This window comes from Lemur catta, chromosome 6 (genome assembly GCF_020740605.2).
Source record: "Lemur catta isolate mLemCat1 chromosome 6, mLemCat1.pri, whole genome shotgun sequence".
Taxonomy (NCBI): Eukaryota; Metazoa; Chordata; class Mammalia; order Primates; family Lemuridae; genus Lemur; species Lemur catta.
In genome coordinates this window covers 90,534,279-90,556,751 of record NC_059133.1, presented here as the reverse complement: position 1 = coordinate 90,556,751, position 22,473 = coordinate 90,534,279, and the positions used below count along the sequence as shown (strand labels likewise).

The 22,473-nt window shown below is 34.0% G+C and overlaps 1 protein-coding gene across 1 annotated transcript; it reads left to right on the top strand.

Annotated features, from left to right (window-relative positions):
* The first annotated feature begins 5,063 nt into the window (after nt 1–5,063).
* On the top strand, nt 5,064–19,927 carry CLEC9A (C-type lectin domain containing 9A). The gene is made up of 6 exons (XM_045554352.1): nt 5,064–5,154; nt 6,602–6,682; nt 15,460–15,606; nt 17,352–17,503; nt 18,703–18,824; nt 19,788–19,927. The coding sequence occupies exons 1-6, from the start codon at nt 5,064–5,066 to the stop codon at nt 19,918–19,920; spliced, it is 726 nt and encodes a 241-aa protein (XP_045410308.1). The 3' UTR covers nt 19,921–19,927.
* Nucleotides 19,928–22,473: the final 2,546 nt, after the last annotated feature.

Genomic DNA, 22,473 nt, shown 5'->3' with positions numbered 1-22,473 from the left:
CAATAACAGAAATCCCTCAGATTTTGTTCACCACTTCAAATGTCCAGAGATCTTGGATTTGGGCAGATGGTATCGTTATTTTCTTATTTTTAATTGTTTGTTTAGAGAAACCAAATAGGAGCTGATAATTCAGAAAACTGTCTAAAGATGACCCATATTTCTGGACTATATTGTTTCATCTCCCCAAAATGGAAGAGCATATATTCATGCATCACTGTGGCACACATAGACTTAGAAGAATAAGGTCTGAGTGCATGGCAAAAACAGCATTAAAAAGTGAAAACAATTCAAACTGTGCCTACAAAGATTCTTTATTCTGGTACTCACATCTAAAGCACCTGACACATGAAATCAGAATAGCACAGATATTAATAGCACACACTCTGTGATCAGACAACCTAGTTCCAGAATTATTTCTTTAAGAGATGAGGTATCACTACGTTGCCCAGGCTGTCCTTGAACTCCTGGGCTAAAGCAATCCTTCTGCCTCAGCCTGGGATTATAGATGTTCACCACTACACCCCGCCAGACCACTTAGTTTCAAATAATAAGTCTTCCACCCACTATCTAAGTGAATGTCAGCAAAATCTGAATTTTCTGCGCCTCAATTTACAATTAAGTTACAGGTATACCTAAAGGTCCTGCAGGTTCAGTCCTAGATATGCCAATAAAGCAAATATTGCAGTAAAGTGAATCACACTAATTTTTGGGTTCCCCAGTGCATAGTAATGTTTACACTATGCTGTAGTCTATTAAGTGTGAAATAACATTATGTCTAAAAAAGAGTGTACATACCTTAATTAAAAATATTTTGTTGCTGAAAAATATTAATGAATATCTGAGTATTTAGCTAGTCATAATTTTTTACTGGTGGAGGGTCTTGCCTTAATGTTGATGGCTGATGACTAATCAGGGTGGTGGTTGCTGAAGGTTGGGGTGGCCGTGGCAATTTCTTAAAATAAGACAGTGATGAAGTTTGGCACATCAATTGACTCTTTTGCAAAATTTTTCTCTGAAGCATGCAGTGCTATTGATAGCATTTTACCCAAAGTAGAACCTCTTTCAACATTGGAATGAATTCTCTCAACCCCTGCCACTGCTTTATCAACTACATCTATGTAATATTCTACATTCTTTGTTGTCATTTCAACAATGTCCACAGCATCTTCACTAGAATTAGATTCCATCTCAAGAAACCATTTTCTTTGCTTGTCCATAAAAAGCACTTCATCATCCAGACAGTTTTGTCCTGAGATTGCAATAATGTGGGCCCGTCTTCAGGCTCCACTTCTAATTCTAGTTCTCTTGCTGTCGCCACCACATCAACAGTTACCTTCTCCACTGAACCAATGAGTTAGTTCTTGAACCCCTCAAAGTCATCTATAAAGGTTGGAATCAACTTCTTCCAAACTCCCATTAATGTTCATATTTTGACCTCCTCCCATGAATCATGAGTGTTCTTAATGGCATCTAGAATGGTGAATCCTTTTCTGAAGATTTTCAATTCACTTTGCCAAGATCCATCAGAGGCAATCACTATCTATAGCAGTTATAGCTCTACAAAATGTATTTCTTATATAACAAGACTTGAAAGTCAAAATGACTCCTTGATCCTTGTGTTGAAGAATGGATGCTGTGTTAGCAGGCATAAAAATAATATTAATCTCCTTGTACATCTCCATCAGAGCTCTTGAGTGACTAAGTGCATTGTCAATGAATAGTGATATTTTGAAAGAAATCTTTTTTTCTGAGTAATCTCAACAGTTGGCTTAAAATAGTCAGTAAACCATGCTGTAAACAGATGAGCAGATGCACTGTCACCAGACTTTGTTGTTCCATTTATAGAGAACAAGCAGAGTACATTTAGCACACTTCTTAAGGGCCATAGAAATTTTGAAATAATAATTGACTATCGGCTCTAGCTTAAAGTTACCAGATGCATTAGCCCTTAAGGGTCAACCTATACTTTGAAGATTTGAAGCCAAGCATTGATTTCTCCCCTCTGGCTGTGAGAGATGGCATCTTCTTCCAATATAAGACTGTTTCGTTAACACTGAAAATCTGTTGTTTAGTATAGCCAGCCTCATCCATTATCTTAGCTAGATCTGGATAACTTGCTGCCACTTCTGCATCCACACTTGCTGTTTCACTGTGCACTATTATGTTAGGGAGACGGGTTCCTTTATTCAGCTTCACAAATCAACTTCTGCTAGCTTTAAACTTTTCTTCCTCAGCTTTCTTACCTCTCACAGAATTCACAGAATTGGAGAGAGTTAGGGCCTTGCTCTGGGTTAGGCTTTGGCTTAAGAAAATGTTGTGGCTGGTATGATCTGCTATTTGGACCACTAAAACATTCTCCATATCAGCAATTAGGCTATCATGCTTTCTTATCATTTATATGATGATGGGAGTAGCCCTTTTAATGTCCTTCAAGAACTTTTCCTTTACATTCACAACTTGGTTGATTGTTTTGTGCCAGAGACCTAGTTTTCAGCCTATCTCAGATTTCAACATACCTTCCTCACTAAGCTTAATCATTTCTAGTTTGTTAATTAAAGTGAGAGATGTGTGACTCTTCCTGTCACCTGAACACGTACAGGCCAGCCATTGTAGGGTTACTGGTTGGCCTGATTTTAATATTGTTGTGTCTCAGAGAATAGGGATACCCAGACAGAGGGTAAGAGATGGGGGAATGGCTGGTCAGTGGAGCAGCCAGAACTCACACTCATTTATCAGTTAAGTTCACCATCTTATATGGGGGTGGTTTGTGGTGCCCCAAACAATTACTACATTAACATCAAAGATCACTGATTAGAGATCACGTAACAGACATTTAATAATGAAAAAGTTTGAAATGTTACAAGAATTACCAAAATGTGACAGAGAGACACAAAGTAATCACATGCTGTTAAAAAAAAATGTTTAAAAAATGGCACTGATAAACTTGCTTGATGCAGTGTTGCCACAAGCCTTCAATTTGTAAAACATGCAGTATCTTCAAAGCACAATAAAGCAAAGCACAATAAAGTGAGACATGCCTGTATTCTCTACCAACGGTAGTACTTAATTCATAGAGATATTGAGGAAATTAAAATCATTCATGTGAAAGTTGTTTAAAATTGTACCTAGAATGTAATGTACAATAACAGGTAGTATGATTAAACCCATCAAAAGTAATATGAATAATATATTAATCCTTTATTGGGAAAAGCCAATGGCTCCCCCAAATAATTTTTTCAGAGAATACAATATATTTGAAAAAAAATCATATGTTTCCAAGCCTGGTCTTTAGGGCTGATAAAATTTGAGAGCAATTGGAAATTAATAACAACTTATTGAACTTCATTTCTGTGTTCCTGACATTAGTCTCAATGCACATTTTGTATGCTTATAGTTCCTTCCTATTTTTCTATTCAGAATAGAAATTATCCCATTTTAAAGGCTATGTGGGGTTAAATCACATTATTTTTTCAGACCAGAATCTCTGGTTATATGAACATCATATGAAATATTTGAGAATGTGCTGCATATTCTCCATTTGCCCCTGGAGATTCTCTCCTCCCCAACCTGTGCTTTAGGAGGCAGAACTCAAATAAACACATTAGCTGGGAAAACTTGGCCTCCGGCTCCCAGTTAATTCAGCCAATGGAAGGCACTGGCAGTGGTCAGTGTTTAATCCATTGGTTCACTCCCTACCACGCCTTGGTTTGGCAAAGGCTGCATGTTCTATGTCTTTGTCCGTGGCCCTTGTCAGGCAGGTCACAAAGTTTCAATAATCACCCTGCACTTGATCCTTAGGCCTAGGAGTGGTAACAGCTTCCCAACTCTTTTTTTTTCCTTTAATCCTTTCTAAAGCTTTATAATCAGTCCTTTTACAAAAGGTCCTTATTCCACCTCTCGAGTGTGCTATTTGTTTCCTTCTGGGAGCCTGATTATCATAGAGGACAATGACATAGAGAGCAATGATCCAGTGAGACACAAAACAAAAGAGAACATCACAGTTTTGCAGATTACTGGGACTTGCAGACTATGTTACTGAGACATGACCTTTGGCCATAAGGCCAAGTGGCCAAAAGCTGAATGATGATTAAAGTATAAAATTTCTCAATACCAATACTGTAGTTACAGGATTTGGCAGAAATGGCTATCTGTACAGTAAATAATTCATGCTTTCCTACTAGAGTGAAATTGTCATGAAAGGCTTGCTGCCCGGGCAAAAATTACATTTTTCTAGCTCAACCTTTATATCCAAATATGGGCATGGCATTGGTGGATGCAGATGTGACACACGTTCTGTGATATGGCTTTCAGGAAGCAGGTGTGGATTTGCCATTGCCTATTTTCTTTTCCAGTGGATAAAAGTAGAGGACTTCAATGTCTCACAAGAGGGAAGAATCCCAGGTCCCATTTGGAGGAAAGCTATTTATTCCCACTAACCAGGATAACAGGTGTTAAAATGTTATGTGAGTGAGATATAAACTTTTATTGTGTTAAACAACTGACATTTTGAGGTTTACTTATCATGGCAACTAGCATAATATACAGTATGGAAATTGATTTTAGGGATGAAATCCCTTCCTAGCTTTCTTGTTTAAGGCTGCACAGTCATCTACCACTCTTCACATCCTAGTTTGCCCAATGTGAGCTATCTTCAGATTTTCATTATCCAGGTCATCCCTATGCTTCGTGTCCTATACCAAATATGTGTGCATTTTTTGGGTTTATATCTTTTTCTTCTTAACTGTGATCCAGTGCTATCAACTGCAACATCTGCTGCATTTTGGAAACCAGAGCAAAAATGTTCTATCATTGGCCATTTTGAGTTCAGTTCTTTCCCATTTCTCATTTCCTCCTTTACCAAGTTGGGCTTTGGGTTAAACTTCATAAACTTCCACTTTCTGGATGAAGATGCCTCTATTGTACCCTTAAACCCAAACATCTTTTCTACTATTGTGAAAAAGTAACCAATTTCATTTCTTTCTCCAACCTGCTCCTAACCACAAGAGGTGTTATTTGTGTCAGCCTCCCTTGGGGACTGCTTCACCTGTCAAAGTATCTCAGACATGCACGAGGAAGAAACATACGCCTCTTTGCAGTGGGATAATCCAACACCAAACCCTAACGAGAAATGTCTGTCTGCCACCAAATGTTCAGGTAAACAGTTCTAATTATTTTGTATAAGACTTTTAGAGTTTATGTTTTGTTTTCTTTTCTATCATGAGCCTAAAGATATTTCTTCTAATCTGAGAAAACCTTCCTAAGAGTATTATAATGTGCAGGAAATGCTAAATGAAATCAGTGGAGAAGGAGTAAGGAAAGGTGAAAAAGGAAAAACAATGGACTTGACAAATATGTGGTATGTTCTTTCTCTCTCTCTCTCTCTCTCTCTCTGGAAAAGCAAAGAATTCCTAGATTTGAAAAATAAGTGGAAAAGTCATATAATTTTAATTATTTTAGCTACTGCCTAAAACACTCTGCAAAATTATCTGATAAATACTAAGAAATAAAAAGAAAACAAAGGTTGAAAAATAGACAAGATCTCATTGGCCTGGAGGTGTCTGCTATAGTGATCAGTTCTGTCTTTATTACTTAATGTCTGTATTAGTTTCTTTTTGCTAGTGTAACAAATCACCATAGACTTAGAGAATTAATACAACACAAATTTATTAACTTATAGTACTAAAAGGCAAATGTTAAAATGGTTTGCACTGGCCCAAAACCAAGGTGTTGGCAGTGCTCTAGGGAAGAATGATTTCCCTTATTTTTTCTAGTTTCTAAAGCTCCATTTGTTGCCTTCCTTTGCTCACAGTCCTTTCTTCCATCTTCAAAGCCAACAGCACAATATTGTCAAACGTTTCTCTGCCTCCATCATCACATCATATTTTGTCCCTCTAATCTCCTGCCCCCTGTTTGTAATCCCCAAATCCTTGACTTAATGACATCTTCAGAGTCCCTTTGCCACATAAGGTAACATTTAGAGGTTCCAGGGATTAGGACATGGACATCTTGGGCAGGGGCATCATTCTGCCTACCACAATATCCAAAGATGCATTTTATCTACTTTTCTCTGATTGGTATTATGAATATAACAAATCACACATTCTTCATTTTTTTCTCCCTAAAGAGTTAGAAAATTGGCTGGAAAAATATTTCCTTATCCACATTGCATATTTAAAAGGAAATATCTTTGAATTAATCATATTCAAGTGACACTGGAAAGAGATGGGGAGATGAGAGACAGCATTCTTGCCCTCAAAAATTAAAAGCTTGATACCTGGCTCATGATAATCCCTAAAAGATTGTTGGAAAAGAATACATATAATTAGTTAGTAAGCTGTGACATATAAATAAGGATAACAGAAGTATATTATTAAATTTGTTCAATTTACCACTTTCCTAATCACATGTATTTCAAATTACAACTGTATTTCTAAGTATTCTCTTTTTCCTGTTACACACAGTTAAAAATTCCAGGCCTCAACAATTCTCCAGTAGGAATGCCCGATGTTAATTCCTTCTGTTTCTCAGTCTCATCCCATCCCTACCCAACCCTTCATCTACTTTCTCTAACACAATTTCATTGTCCCAATTTCATGTTTAGGAACATGGTATCTTGTGATGGGGATTTCATGTATTTTCTGCATAGGATTATTAACAACATCCATTGTCTTGGGCATCAAATGTAAGTACAAAATGATATCTTCAAAATAATCTACATACATATATGTATTATATATTACATATAGCTTTATACAGAATTATATATATATATCTTTATACATAAAACTTTGTAATTTATAAATGAAGAATCAGTTAAGAAATATCTGCATGCATATAAATGGTATAAAATAATGCCTTCCAAATTTAAATTATAGGGCATTTATTTGATATAACTCTGAGCAGTTGGCTGCCACTGATAACTTTCAATGATCAGTTGCATGTTATTTAACTCAAATCTAATGCCATAGGTCTCTGGAAAAAACAATGCAAATAATTACTTATATTCTGATTCAACTTGTGAGTCATGTTAGCATGCCAAAGCATACAATTTCAAAGATTTTAGGGTATACTCTTTTGTTTCTAATATATATTTATTCTAAACTTGACTTTTTCAGATTAATGTGTTTCACTTTTTATTAGGCAAGATGCGATTTAAAATGTTTAATGCAAACCCGAGAGCTTTGTTTGGACCATATTTAACCACTTTGCTTTATTCCTTTTAGTTCAAATTGGAGACATGTCTTCCTGTCTGGCAAGTGAAATTTTTATAAATATAATAATTACAGAGTGGCAGATTCCAGAAAAAGAACTAAGAACCTCTAACATCACTCATGCTAGCACTAAGAAAATATGCCTAGAAAGACAGAGCTGAAAGTTATTATTTGGATAATTTTTCTTTTTTGTTTGCTTTGGCATATTATTTCCCAATCTACAAAGCATCAGCTGGAAAGGAAGAATTATGATTTCTGAGAATGAGGAAGGGAAAATTCCAATTTGCTTTCACAAAGTACAGGAAGCTTTCTCTTGTTCATGTAATTTTATGAGGGTAATTTTCCTGCTGGTTTTTAGAGTAATGTTTTAGAATTATTAAAAGCTCAATCCTGTAATTGTTACCATGTCTATCTCCTCAAATAAAATTTCACAACCCAGCAAAAATGTTAGAAGTTCCAGAAAACTTTCCTTATTTCTCTCTACCCTTCCTCTGTAGTTTACTTTAAAAAACTATTTTAAGCAAATGCTAGTCCATTTTTTAAGAGCTCACATATTCAATATTTGTTTATCAAACACACTTGAAATAAATCAATTGAAAGAGACCAAACAGATAAGTCAGTCAACATCTAGTAATCCAGTTTCTCCTACAAAAACTGAGGATTTTAAATGACATATTGCCAAGCTCCATTCTAACTCTACAATATTTAACTTGCATTGCAAATATCAAAAGATATGATCATATTAATTCTATATAATTAATTTCACAGTTGTTTTACAAATATTAACTATTTGGAGTGAAAAGATAAACTTCAAGTACAAAAAGCATTTTCAATTGAAAACAGAATTAAGATGCAACATCTTGCAGCACTATTATCAAGTGAATGGGATATATAATTTGTTTTTTAATATTAAAATAAATCTATAGTCTACATTTGGCAACTAATACATAGCCAAAAATCATATAATACATACTAAGGATGTTTATAAAAGTACACTGTACATTTTTTATGTTCTTAAAAAGCTTGCTATCCAGTGTATACATAAATTTGTCTTCTTCTCTAATACAAGAAATCTGTTTATATAAACCATAACAATCATGTTCCTAAGAAACTCTGAGTTATCGTAAACTGTATTAATTTTGACCCAGCAATACCACTTTTGAAATTTCTCCTATAGATAAACCTGCACATGTAGCAATATGGAAAAAAAAAAACAAGATTGGGAAAAACTCAGTTGTGCACTATCAGTAAGAGACCATTTAAATAAACAATGGTATATCCATACAATAGAATACCATGAAGCAAAATTCATAAATAAATACAAAGAAAGAAAGAATGTTACATCCAATTCTCTTAATGAAAACTTGCATTGAAAGAAAATGTCAAAACCTATATTTAAATTATATACATATGTACCTTAGAAATGGAACTTTTCTGAAAATTATATCTTTTTATTCAAAATTATCATTACATGAATGTAATGAATATACTTATCACATATTGTTCACACATATTATTAAAAGTGAGTTTATACATATCTGACAATAGAAGAACTGGTAAAATTAATCATATTATATTTACATAAAAGAATTGCAATGCAATTGGTATTTAGTTTATATAAATTGCAATGCAGTAATTTAAAGAAGTCTTTTAAAACCATTGTTATTGACATGGAGATATGGTTATGCAATATTTTCCCATGATAGAAGCAGATTTTAAAAAGCCATCTATAGAAAAATATATTTTCTTCCTAAAATTGTATGTAAAATATATGTAAAATATATGTATATATACATATATAGAAAAAAGTTTCAGTAGATATAAACTAAATACCAAAAACCCTTACTTAAGTGGAAGGTTTCAAGGTAAATAGACTTAATTTCTAGATTTCTTATTATTTTTCATTTTTTGCTTTTTTTTGCCATCTTACTTATGCTAATTGATTTTTATTTTAAAAACTCTTTAGTGTAAAACATTTCCTAAGAAATCAGATTTTTAATTTGTTTTCACTGTTTATTTTCACTTTCCTAATTCATCAATTAGGTATAATGTATAATATCTTATAACAAATATTTTTATTTTAGGGGTTTTGAAAGTATTTTGTTATTTTTCCCTGGTAATTACATTGTTTAGTCTTTATTCTTCACTTGCTGCAAATTGTTTACAACCTCAACCTCAATAAAGGTGCAGTATTTTGCTTCCTATTTATGGTAAAACTCTAAAGAAAGGTCTCATTTCCCTTTTTCCAGTTTTATTACAGTTTTGTGTAGTACAAGCTATTCAGACTATTCTGACAGTATTATAATAAACAAAGCAATGACAGTTTTTAAAATATAGCTAATCTAGAAAAAATCCTCAAAATTTAAAATTTTAGTATTATATTTCAAATTTCTAAAAGGAAGATTATTATTTTTCAATGTTTAAACATGCCATATTCTTAATGGGATAAAATAAAGACCATCACTGTCCTACTTTCTACTCTAGTTAGCTCCAACCTCTTGTTAAGAAAAGGGAAAATAATTCAAGCAACTGTCAACCTGGGTTTTTTGTATTATCCGTAGATGAACAGAGTATAAACATCTACTTTCTCTAATCCATGGCTCTTACTTTCTGGTATTTTCTTCTCAGCAGCAATGCTGATGAGTAAAACAGATCAGAATATGCAGATATGTAATGGAATGTTTTATTATGTATGCTGACTTGACCAGTTAATGAGAAGATGAACAATACGCAGATGCAAATTGCTTTTTTTCACATGTAAATTGTATTCATCCACTTCATGACAATATTTTCTATTAAGTGCACAGCCAAGTTATATCCAAGTCTCCCTCTGAGGCAGAGCCAACTAGATCTTATGTGGACCAACTTAAATAATATTCACTTCATTCGCATTATTCTAATAATCTGTTACCCTAAAGCGGCACCATGAAAGAAGTGTAGTTTGACTAGCACAGTTACCATGAACAAGTTCAGCCTGTCTTGAACAGATTCCTTTTTTGATCTTGGTTACTTCATTTTTGTGGTTAAAGAAATGAAAGTCATCTTACAGTTCTGCCTATTTATTCTCCCTTTTGTTTTTCTATTTCTCTCTAAAAGACCTGATTATTACTCCTAAAGGCCTGATAGGTATGGGTATTTTTTAATTTTTAATTCACTAATTGATTTTCTTGATACTATTCCCTCTTTCTTTTATAACAGCATGTCACTTAACAGCTGCAAGTATTAATATACAATAAACTTATTTTAAACAAATTATATAACTCTCTTCTGTGTAGTAAGTGCAGCAGGCATAGCTTCTCAACGAAAAACTAATGGATGTGGTGAGCAAGGTCACAGAATACAAAGTAAACATACAAAAGTCAATTGTGTTTCTATATACTAGCAATGAACATGTGGACACCAAAATTAAAAATGCAGAACCATTTATATCTGTTCAAAAGAAATGAACAAATGTAAATAAAATATTTAAAAATGAACAAATACGAAAAAATATAAATTTTCCTTCAGTTGATATACAGCTTTAATGAAATTTCTGTCCAAATCTCACCAAGATTTGTTATAGATAATAGACAAGATTATTCTAAAACGTATATGGAAAGTCAAAAGAACTAAAAAACTTAAAACAATTTTAAAAGCAAGAATAAAGTAGGTGGGATCAATCTACCTGATTTTAAAACTTATCACAGAACTATATTAATCAAGGCTAGGTATATTAGTGGGCAGATAGACAGCAATAAAATGCAAGAAAGAATCCAGAAATAGACTCATACAAATATTCCCAACTGATTTTTGACCCAGGTGCAGAATCAATCCAATAGAGAAGGATATCCTTTTTAACAAATGGTGCTGGAGAATTTAGATATCCATAAGAAAAAAAAAAACTCAAAATGGATCATAGCCTTAAATATAGAGCATACAACTATAAAATTTTTAGAAAATATAGGATAACATCTTCAGTCTAAGGGTAGGTGAAGAGTTCTTGGGGCTTGGCATTGATAGAATGATTAATAAAAGGAAAAAATTGATAAGCTGAATGGATCTCATCAAAATTAAACACATGTATTCTGCAAAAGACACTCGGAAGAGGATAAAAAGAAAAGTTACAGACTGGGAGTAAATACTTGTGAACCAATATCTGACAAAAGGCTGGAATCTAGACTCAAAACTCAACAGTAAAAGACCAAACCATCCAATTAGAAAATGAAAAAAAGACATGAAAAAACATTTCACCAGAGAGGTTATACAGATATTAAATAAGTACAAGAAAAGATGTTTAACATCATTAGCCATTATAGAAATGCAAATTAAAACCACAGTGAGATAGCACTACACACCTATCAGAATGGATAAAATAAAAACTAGGGACAACATCAAATGCTTGTAAAGCTACAGAGAAGCCAGATCACTTACCCATTCCTGGTGGGAATGTATTAATAAAATGCCTTAGCCACTCTGGAAAATAGTGCAGCAATTTCTTAAAAATCTAAACTTTACACTTCCTTACAACACAACAATTGCATTCCTGAGCATTTCCCTCAGATAAATGAAAATTTATGTTCACACAAAATCCTGTACACAAATGTTTATAGCAGCTTTACTTGTAATGACCAAAACCTGGAAACTACCCAGATGTCCTTTAGTGGATGAATGATTAAACAGATTGTGGTAATCTATATCATGGAATTCTGTTTAACAATAAAATATGGATGAACTATCTATTTATACAATAATCTGGATGAATCTTCAGAGAATTATTCTGAGTGGATAAAGCCAATCACAAAAGTTTACATACTGTAAGATCCCATTTATATAATATTGTTGAAATGAGAAAAATTATAGAAATGAAACATAGGTAAGTGACTGCCAGGAGTTAAGGAGGGGTGAGGGCAAGAGGGAAGTGGGCATGCTTATAAAGGTACAATAAGATGGGTCCTCATGGTGCTGGAGAAGCTGTGTGTCTTCATTGTATCAGTATCAATATCCTGGCTGTGGCATTGAGCTACATTTTGGCAGATGACACTGTTGGCAGAAAAGTTCATCAAGGGCATGTGGGATCTCCCCTCATTATTCCCTACAGCTGTATGTTAATCCACAGTTTCCTCAAATTAAAATTTTAGTTAAAAAGTAAGGACAGGAAGGGTTGGTAAATGGGTACAAAAATGTAGTTGGAATAACATCTAATGTTTGGTAATACAATAGGATGACAATAGTTAAAAATTTAACTAGTTAACTAAAGGAATGGATTTATGATAGAATGTTCTCAATGCAAAGAAGCAATAAATGTTGAGGTGATGGATGTCACAATTACTCTGATTTGACCGTTATAGATTGTATGCTTGTATTAAAAAAATCACATGTATCCCATAAATATGTGCAACTATTATGTATCTATAAAAATTTAGAAAATGAGTGCAAGAAACTTTTGTATGGTGGATATGTTCATCATCAAGATTGTGGAGATGATTTACAATATGAGCATATGCTTGAAAATGTATCAAATTGTACCCTTTAAATAGGTGTAATTTCATACCTCAGTAAAGCTTCAACAAATTACAACAGCTATGACCTGCTCTACACTACCCTTAAAAAGAATTTAACACATCTACTGAGCTGAAGAGTAAATTAATGAACTAGAAGATAAAGCAGAAGTAATATACAAAATGCAGAGGAGTTGTAAAAAGATGGCAAACTATAGAAAAGAGGGTGAGAGACACAGCATACGTGAGGAAGATTAGCGTATGTGTAATAGTTGACCCAAAAGTATTAATAAAACAGAGTTGGACAAATGTAATGTTATAAGACATTTTGGATAAAAATTTTACAAAATTTATTAAAAACATGAAGCTACAAGCTTAAGAAATTCTATAAAAATCAGACAGGATAAATAAAATCAATACTCATGTCAAGAAAAATATTTAAAAGATAGGAATTGGTAGATAATTCGTAACATAATTTTTAAAAAGAACTGGCTTAATAAGCTAGCCCAAAAAGTAAGAAAAGAAAACAAAAAATAATATAAAGAACAAGATATTGAAATAAATTATAAAGCTAAAATAATTAAGGTCATGTGGTGCTGACATATGACTAGAGAAGCAGACAGATTGAATATAATTAAAACGGAAATATACCCAAGTAGTTTATTAGAAATTTGGAGTAAGTTACAGATGGTAACTAAAAGAGTATGGAGGAGTTATTCAGTAAATAGCATATGAGACAACTGTGTAGCCATATGGGGATTGAGGATGTACCTTCCAATTTACAACACAAGAAATTGCAGCTACGTGAAAATGCAAGTGTAAATATATACTTATAAAGTATAAATCTTACATATAAAATTCTTTTACTAAAAATGACTTTAAAAATATTGTATGTATGTGAGATAGACTACCACAAGCAAAGCCAAAAAACAAACTGGAGAAATGTAACTGATGCTCATATCATATAAAAATCTAACATCACCAATATGGAAGTGCACTAACAGTATGAGACAGCAGGGTTGGTTGCTACAAAAGCCTCACTGGACCCAAAATTACGGTGCTTACAAATCTACAGTTTATTACAAGATAAGGATACATTTTAACAACAGCATTAAAGTAAAAATATGTGTCAGCCAATGTCTGTCTCACAAGGAGGGGCCTGGAGAGGTCAGGTGCAAGCACCTTTCCTTGCTCTGTGAGTGTCCTACCAGGACACACTTTCTCTCTTGGATCAGGAACTACTGACACGCACATAGGAATCCTTAGTACCAAGGAGCCCAAAATGGATTCTCAGTGGGGGATTGTTATGATATATTAATATTTTGCTGATCACATAAGCATATTCTGCTCGGGAACCAAGTTCAGCAGAAGCATTTTCTCAGGGTCTCCTAATCAGGGCAAAGCATCAATCATATTGTCATCAATAAACACTGCTGACAAGCTAGTATAATCTGGCCCCCAAATTCTCAGACCCATGATTACAAAGCTACACTGTAAATCTATATGTTTTTTGCCTTGTTTAGAGGTCAGTGCCATGTGGGAACTCTAGAAACACTGCTCAGGCTGATTCTAAGTCTGCCGAAATTAATTATAACAGCACAGTAAGACAATAAGGAAAAGACTAGAAATGGGGAAAAATTACAAAGGATATACTCATACACTTCACAGAAAAGGAAATACATCTAACTTATATATATATATGTGTGTGTGTATATATATATATATATGAAAAGTTTCAGACTCAAACATAAAAAGATAACTGCAAATCATATGATATTGAGATACCATTTGCAACAACATTTTTGGAGGGTAATTTGGAAACACCTAATACAATTTAAATGCACACAAACTTTGACCTAGCAACTTATTTTAAAAATATACTTGAACATGTATGAGATTATGTATGACTAAAGTTCTTTATGCTGTATTTCCTTCTGTAGTATAAAAAGATTACAAATAATCTAAAAGGCAATGGAAAATTACTAAAGTCAATCATGATGCTTCTACACAATGGAATCCTAAGAATGAGAAAGCTCTTTATGTACTGATATGAAACTCTGTCCAAGTATATTTTAAGTGATAAAATAAACGGTGCAAAACCATATAAACATATTTTTACCATTTATGTAAAGGGGAAAGAGGGAATTTTATATTCATTAGCTTTCATTTGTAAAATTTCACTTCATTTATAAAATTCAAGGTAGAATAAAAAAGAAATTGGTAAGCCTGGCTGTTTTGGGGAAGTGAAATTGAGTGAATAAAGAAACAGGGTGGGCTCGGTGCGATGGCTCACACCTGTAGTCCTAGTACTCTGGGAGGCTGAGGCAGGAGGATCACTTGAGGTCAGGAGCTGGAGACCAGCCTGAGCAAGAGCAAGGCCCCGTCTCAACCAAAAATAAAAAACAATTATCCAAACACTGTGGTGTGCACCGGTATTCCCAGCTACTTGGGAGGCTGAGGCAGGAGGATCACTTGCCCAGGAGTTGGAGGTTGCAGTGAGCTATAATGACAGCACTGCACTCTAGCCACTGGGGTGACAGAGTGACACTCTGTCTAAAAAACAAACAAGGTGGCAAAGAAACGTATTTCTCTGTGTATCCTTTATAGTTTTTGATTCTTGAACAATGTAAATTTTAAGCAAAAACCTAAAATAATGCAAATTCAAGTCTCAAAAATAATCAGTACTTTGCAGTTGTCTTTAGTCTGTGTTGAAGAATTATTGTGTTATAAAATGTAAGTATTTTGTTAGAAATGATTGCTGTTGTTTGAAGTGTTCCAGGTGTCCACTCTTGCTATGAAGCAGCAAGAAAAACTCATGCAACAGGACAGAGCATTGCTAAACTTTACACAATGGAAGAGAAACGATCCCCTTCAGATGAAATATTGCCTAACCTTGATGAAAAATTCTCTTAGTTCAGGTAACCGATATGAAATAAGTTTCTACTCTGCATATCCAAATGTATGCATCAACTCCTCAAAAGAAATAGTGACACATTTTATTCACTGCCAAATTGTTAGCCAGGATTTTATAATAGGAGAGACATAATTTTGAACAGTTCAACTTTATTTATAAGCTCCAATAGTATATGTGAAAACCATTAAGGTTCCCCAAAAATGCAACTAAAGGAAATATCAAATGCTAAAGTGCTCTGTGTGCAATTAGGAAGTCAGATTTAAAAAAATAAAAATTATCCAGTCACCCAAATTAGTAAGTATATCTTTAAGTCTAGCTCCAAATTTCCCAATATATTTAGTTTAGACATTACTTTAGATTCAAGTCTAGATAATTTTGAGAAGAAAAATTCATTTTGAAAATGAGAATATTTACCATAAAATTATTATAACAATGCAGGATTCATCTTTTTTAAAAAATTCTATAGTTATTCCAGTTTAATTTTTTATATTCCTTATAAGCATTTTAAACCATAAACAGTCTATTTCTAATTGTTGTTCTACCTGTTTGTCAAGTATCCTATGGTTACTTAATTAGCATCTATTAATACTTGTACATACGGTTTAGAAAATTAACTTCCCTGTAGTAGATGTCATTTACATAACTGCTAATGAGAGAGGTCAAAAATCTACTCTAGTTCCTTCTGATTGAAATTCAATCAAGTAAATGTTTGACAAACTCACTTTGTGGCCCAACAATGTTTTTATATATAGCAGGCTTTTGCAAGCTTGAGTTAGGCCCATCTCTGAGCCACTAGCCTTGAAAACAGTGACAATATCTACTGTGTTCTCCAACACCTCAAATATCATCGTCAACATTATTTATGGTATAAATTTAATGACGTTCAGGATACTTATTAGCATGGATGCCAAACCAGGGATATAGAATAGCCCTAAAAAACTCAACATCTGCGCCATGGGCACTAATACTGTTTCTTGCCCTAAAAAGAAGGTAAGAAGGTCTCTCTCCAAAAACCAGAGTTCTGGAAGTTTCAGTCCTTCCCTTTATAAAATTGTGCCAGAGCCACCTGGTCAAACTCTTGCTCTTTGATTCCCCTTTTATACATTTGATCATCCTTCTTTTGTGAATACATTCTTTCTTAAGGCAGGTTCTATAAAACTGATTAAAAATTAAGGCTTACTTATTAGAGTCCTAAAATAATGATGTTGTTCATTTACATTCTTCTTTGATTTTCCTCACCTACTCATTTTCAAATCACTCCTTAAGGTACATTATTTGTTTTTCCCATTATATAAGAAATATTTTCTTGTTTTACTCTCAGACTTTAAACATTAACTTAAGACTTATTACTTAACCCATCAAATAGGCCAGGACATGTCCAGCTAAATTGGGCCAGTAAGATTAACAGACATAAAACAATAAGTAAACAAGTGATGACTACAAATGTTGTGAATTCAAAGAAAGGAAAGATTGATACAACCAGAATAATCAGATAATCTTTATAGAACAGAAAAAATTCAGGTAATTTTATCCCCAAATTAATTTTATTTTAAACTAATTTAAAGACTCATTGCAGGTAGAAATTGCTATATAAATCTTACTGTATTCTGCTTCAGAGAGCTGAAATTGATAAGTGCTACATCATGTGAACCATTCTGTTAAAGTGTTCAGTTTCTCTAAGGGTTATTTTGGGAAAATATGCTACTGATATTTTACAATGATAACAAAGAAAAATGTTTGTATTCAAAGCCTGTAATTGCAGCCCTTGTCCAGACAGCTGGATTCAGAATGGAGAAAGTTGTTACCATGTATTTGAAGATTGGCAAACTTGGCACACCAGTAAAGAGAAATGTTCAAAGGCCGGTTCCACACTTCTACAAATAGGCAGCAAAGAAGAAATGGTAAACACTATTTTATGGTCTCACATTATTCTGAAAATACCATGTTACTTGTTAAAAGAAAGCACAAATTCTCATCAGATAGAATTCCTTAATATTCTTTAACAGTGGTATATTTGTTAAAAGAAAGGTTTAAAAGAGACCTTTAAAGTAGTAATTAGTATGGTTTGTTTTCCCTTTCATAAGAGAAACATAAAAACAGTATGGTTATTTAGAAATCAAGGAGACCATGTTAGTTCTGTGTCCTTCGTTAATAAAAAAGGGTTGGGAATAAGGGGAATACCATTTTCTGGCATGCTAATCCACTTCAAGATATATGTGCATTACAATTGCACATATATTTTAAATGTATTATTTTCAATGCTGTAGGGAAATATAACCTACTAGTCTTGTAATTATTAAGAAAAAATAAGTATAGAAACTGGGGTGATGCCATGAAATGGATAGGTCTATAAAAATAAATACTTGCCAAATGAAATATTTAATTGGCATTAAACTGAGTTTACTAACATCTTACTTAACAAGTGAACAAGATGTTTCCCTGATACCATTCTATCCATAAATATCTATGAAATAGGATGTATAACTACACATTTATTTCTGATCCTATGAAAAATGTATACCTGTTATATTCAGTAATTAGAGTGCATTTCTACAAGAATAAGGAGAAAACAATTTGTTAAAGATATGCAGTAAACCAAGAAGACTAGAACTAAATTATTACAACTATGGGTTCAAAAAATTAGTTTCTGTGAAAACTTGATGACAAAAATTAGAAATGTTTCTTTTAACAAAATGTGTTTACAATTAAGTTGCTTCTGGACTCTCCTAAACCATTTCCCATATTGAAGTATACTAGATTGTGTGGTCTATGATGTCAAGGATATTTTTACTTCTGACTTCTGATAACGAAGGTTTAGTATAACACTTACTTTTTTTTGACAAATACTATCTGCCAGACTCTCAGTCTGCTGAAACAATACTAATACCAGTTGCCTATTGTTTCCATAGTCCTTACCACCACACTTTATACAGCATTAGAAAAGTCTATAAAATGTATCCTCACTTTTTTGAATAAATACTCTCTCTCCAACTCCCAAGTTTCCATTAATTTCTAGCTAGGCAAAATGTCATACTTTATATTTCACTGTAGTTCTTTGTTTGTTTTTCTCAGTTCACAGTTCAGGCCTTGTTTCTTACAGGACTTTATCACTGGCAGCTTGAGGAAGGTCAAAAGAAGCCATCATTACTGGGTGGGGCTGTCTCAGGGTGGACCCGCCAGCCCTTGGCTTTGGCAAGATGGCTCTGTGCCTTCCCCTGACCTGTAAGTCTCTGAGGGAATGTCACAAGAAAAATTAGAAACATGAGGGAACTCAAAAGTGTATTTTACTTTATACCTTAGATTTCCTCCAGGAGGCATAAGCAGTTTGATGATTTTACAGAATGCCGACTGGAATTAAAGCTAATGTAATTAAGAGTAGCTTCAATGCTTCTAAATCTTTCTCCTTCTCAGCCCTGCTGTTATCCACTAGAAAAATCAAACCAAAATTTGAGTCTCTGAATGAACAATGTAATTATTGAACACATTCTCTTTGTATCACTTAATGTCTAGAGAGTGTTAAGGAAAAGAGATTGCAATAACTTTTTTTTTTCTTTAAAGAGATAGGGTCTCCCTTTGTCACCCAGGCTGGAGTGTAGTGGCCTCATAGTTCGCTGTAGCCTGGAACAACTGTCTCAAGTGATCCTCTGCCTCAGCCTCCACAGTAGCTGGGACTACAGGCCCATGACACCATGCCTGGCTAATTTTTTTTTTTTTTTTTTTTGTGGAGACTAGAGAACCTCATTATGTTGCCTAGGCTGGTCTCCCACTCCTAGTCTCAAGTGATCCTCTCGCCCTGGCCTCCCAAAGTGTTGGGATTACAGGCATGAGCCACTGTGTCCAGCCTGGAATAACTATTAAGCAATTTCCATTTAATTAAGCTTTTCAGATAGAACTGGGAAGATTGGTGAACAAAATCAGGTGCCTTAGTATTTTGGGAATTAGAGTCAGGAAAGAGATTCTAATTTGGAGTAATTTTTTTATGTGCTGTTTGTTCACATTAACATTTTTTTTTTTTTATTGAGAGAACACAGCTGTTACTGAAGGAGAATGAAACCACCATAGGAAGGTGTCATATTAATACAAAATAAAGCAAAGCAAAAAACTACACACTTCTCATTAGTTACCCACAAGGGCATCACTATAATCCCAAAATCTAACCTCAGAAACACTGACTTGCCTTTGCAGGTTACAAATAGAGAGATTCCAATCAACTAATCAGCTTTGTGGATACCTCAGAGACAATTCCTTTTTTTCAGCTAACTGCAGCTTTTGGAAGTATTTTATCTGTGAGAAGTATGCGTTAATATCCTCTACCTGAAAGAAATGGTGATCAAAGTGATCTATTACTAGTATTTGGAACACACCGTGGAAAAACTCGTCACAAAAAGCCTAAGAGCAAGTACAGAAGTAAATCAATGTGTGGGCAATGAAACTAGCTCCTTGGGACTCAAATCTGTTTTTGCATTTGCACTTGGTAATATTCTTCAATACTTTCTTGATTTCATTTGACATGGTTCAAAATTCCAAGAATAAAATTGATTTAGAGCTACTGAGGACAAAACCCTGAAGAGTTGAGAACAAACCAAAGGAAATCACTTCTATTTTTTTGTGTTGTAACTCCAGAGTAAATGTAAATTCCACCCAGAAATCTATAAGTCATTGGGGGAGGTGGTGTGGTTCTAGCTGATTGATATTTTTTTTAAATAAATAAACAAACTGGGCCTTTTAAACCCACTGTCTGCCCATTGTCTTTTCCATGTATTTTCTAGGCTTTCAGACATTATGTTATCAGACTGATAGAATGGGGGGACAGAGCTATGGATTTCTAAACTGGAAGGAGGGTAAGCTTGTATCAGCAGACTATCAGACAATGTCCTTTTTGGGACTTCATGATTCTACTAGAGAGATAAACTACTAGAATTTCACACAGGTGAAAGAAATAGTTAAGATGCCAGTATCAGTGTGTCCTCCAGGAAAGAACAACCACAAGCTCCCCCTTACTGACCATCTTCACCACTCAAATCAAAGGGCTCATGGTCTGGACTCTCAAGGTTAACACTCCAGCACTTTTAATGCATTTCTCAATGCCTCAGTTTTCTCACTGTAAAATAATAGGACTTCAAAATATTGTTCAAGGATTACATTAGAGATATATGTAAGTACTGAGATGTGTCTTGCACACAGTCGAACAGTCTATCAATGCTCCATATGGTAGGTACATCACCAGTCATCTCTAGGCTTCAACCTTATTTGTGAATTCCAGGTAAAAAAAAAGATCCCTTTCTCTGCTCATGTTGCAGGGATATGGAGAAGATAAAGCTTATATGTAAAATGTCACCAGCTCCCTGGAGAGTATCTGTTTTAAAGTTAGTGAATCCTCTTCAAGTAAATCTGTAAGCAAACCAATAGACAATCTGTGTCCTAGGTTTGTAAGCTCCTTGAAGCATGGACTATCTTGTTCCCAAGAGACAGTTATTATGAAAGTACCTTGTGATCCACAGGAAGAAAAGATTCCCTAACTATTATTATTATTATATTACTTTTATACCACTAATTATCACTAGGAACAATACCCTACCATATAGTAGATCCTCAATCAATATTTGCTAAGTTCAGTATAATTTTATTTAATACTTCATAGCTGACATAACATTAGATTATCATCTTTTCTTCCTGAGAATAAAGGCATCACTTAAATAATTAAATTAAAAATAAGACCCAATTTACTGAGGCAGTGAAAACGATTTAAACGAAACTAAAAGTCCTTTTACCTAAAGGACTTTCTACAATGGGTAAGGTCCTGTAAGGAGGGGAAGCACATGTTTTTTTCTTTATTTACCCCTGATCTGGAATTTAAATAATGGGAGTTTCAATAAAAGACATTTTCTCTAGGTTTTTTCTTTTCTTTTCTTTTCTTTTTTTTTTTTTTCACTGAACCTGTAAAAGGAGAGTAGCAGAGAAAACACAGTACAAGTTGGCTCCTGTGTTTGGTTTTCACAGCTGACAGCTGGCAGCTGAATATAATATCCAGGAATAAAGAAGAAACAATAGCAGTTTTCAGTAGTAAAGACTGTTTGTCTTCAAGATTCTTCAAAGTATTGTCATGGAGCTATGTTTGGAGAAAGGATAGGAAGCATTTATAATTCTTCTTTAAAAAAGTACAATGAAGCAAAAGGCAAACATCCTTCAGCTGATGTCATCCCACCGATATATGATGCAGTATTTACAAGTTAGAATTTTATCTGCAGTGCAGCTGACATACACTCCTACCAATTTCCTCAGCAGCAATACCGCTTTCCACAGAAATGCTGTGGGTGGAAGATTTTCCCTGCACGTTGTTTTTGGCCCAGGATACCCAGGATTTTTAAAGGCAGTTTGCACTGGGGTAACCAGTTTTATATCCTAGTCCCACCTAATGACTTGGTTATCTTTGATCCACTTCATTGAGTTCCAAGTTAGCTTTCAAAAATGGAAAAGAAAAGGAAAAAAAGAAACTATCCTACAAATGTCAAGAGGCTTTGTTATATGGTAAGGTTAAAGTACATTAACTGTACAGAAAGAACATTAGAATAATAATATTGGGAGAATAATAATAGATATTATTAGTCTAAAAATTCATTCATACAATGAACCTTGTACAAAAGTCATGCACACTTTAAATCAGATTATGTTGCCGTTTGTATTCTTCAAAAACTACAAGAATCCCTCTACAGAGGATGTGACTTACAAATATTAAGGCCATCCTTGAGACAACCCACTAGACTCTTCTACTTAGTTTATAATCTACTTGCATCCCCAAAATAAAACCTCCCCATTACCCTTCTCACACTTCCTGCTGCTACGGGGATCATGACCTGTTTCCTGTTGATAA

Coding starts and splice junctions, on each gene's coding strand:
- CLEC9A (XM_045554352.1), top strand. CDS start 5,064: ATGCACGAGGAAGAAACATACGCCTCTTTGCAGTGGGATAATCCAACA. Junction 5,155..6,601: donor GTCTGCCACCAAATGTTCAG/GTAAACAGTTCT, acceptor TTTCATGTTTAG/GAACATGGTATCTTGTGATG. Junction 15,607..17,351: donor GAAAAATTCTCTTAGTTCAG/GTAACCGATATG, acceptor TTGTATTCAAAG/CCTGTAATTGCAGCCCTTGT.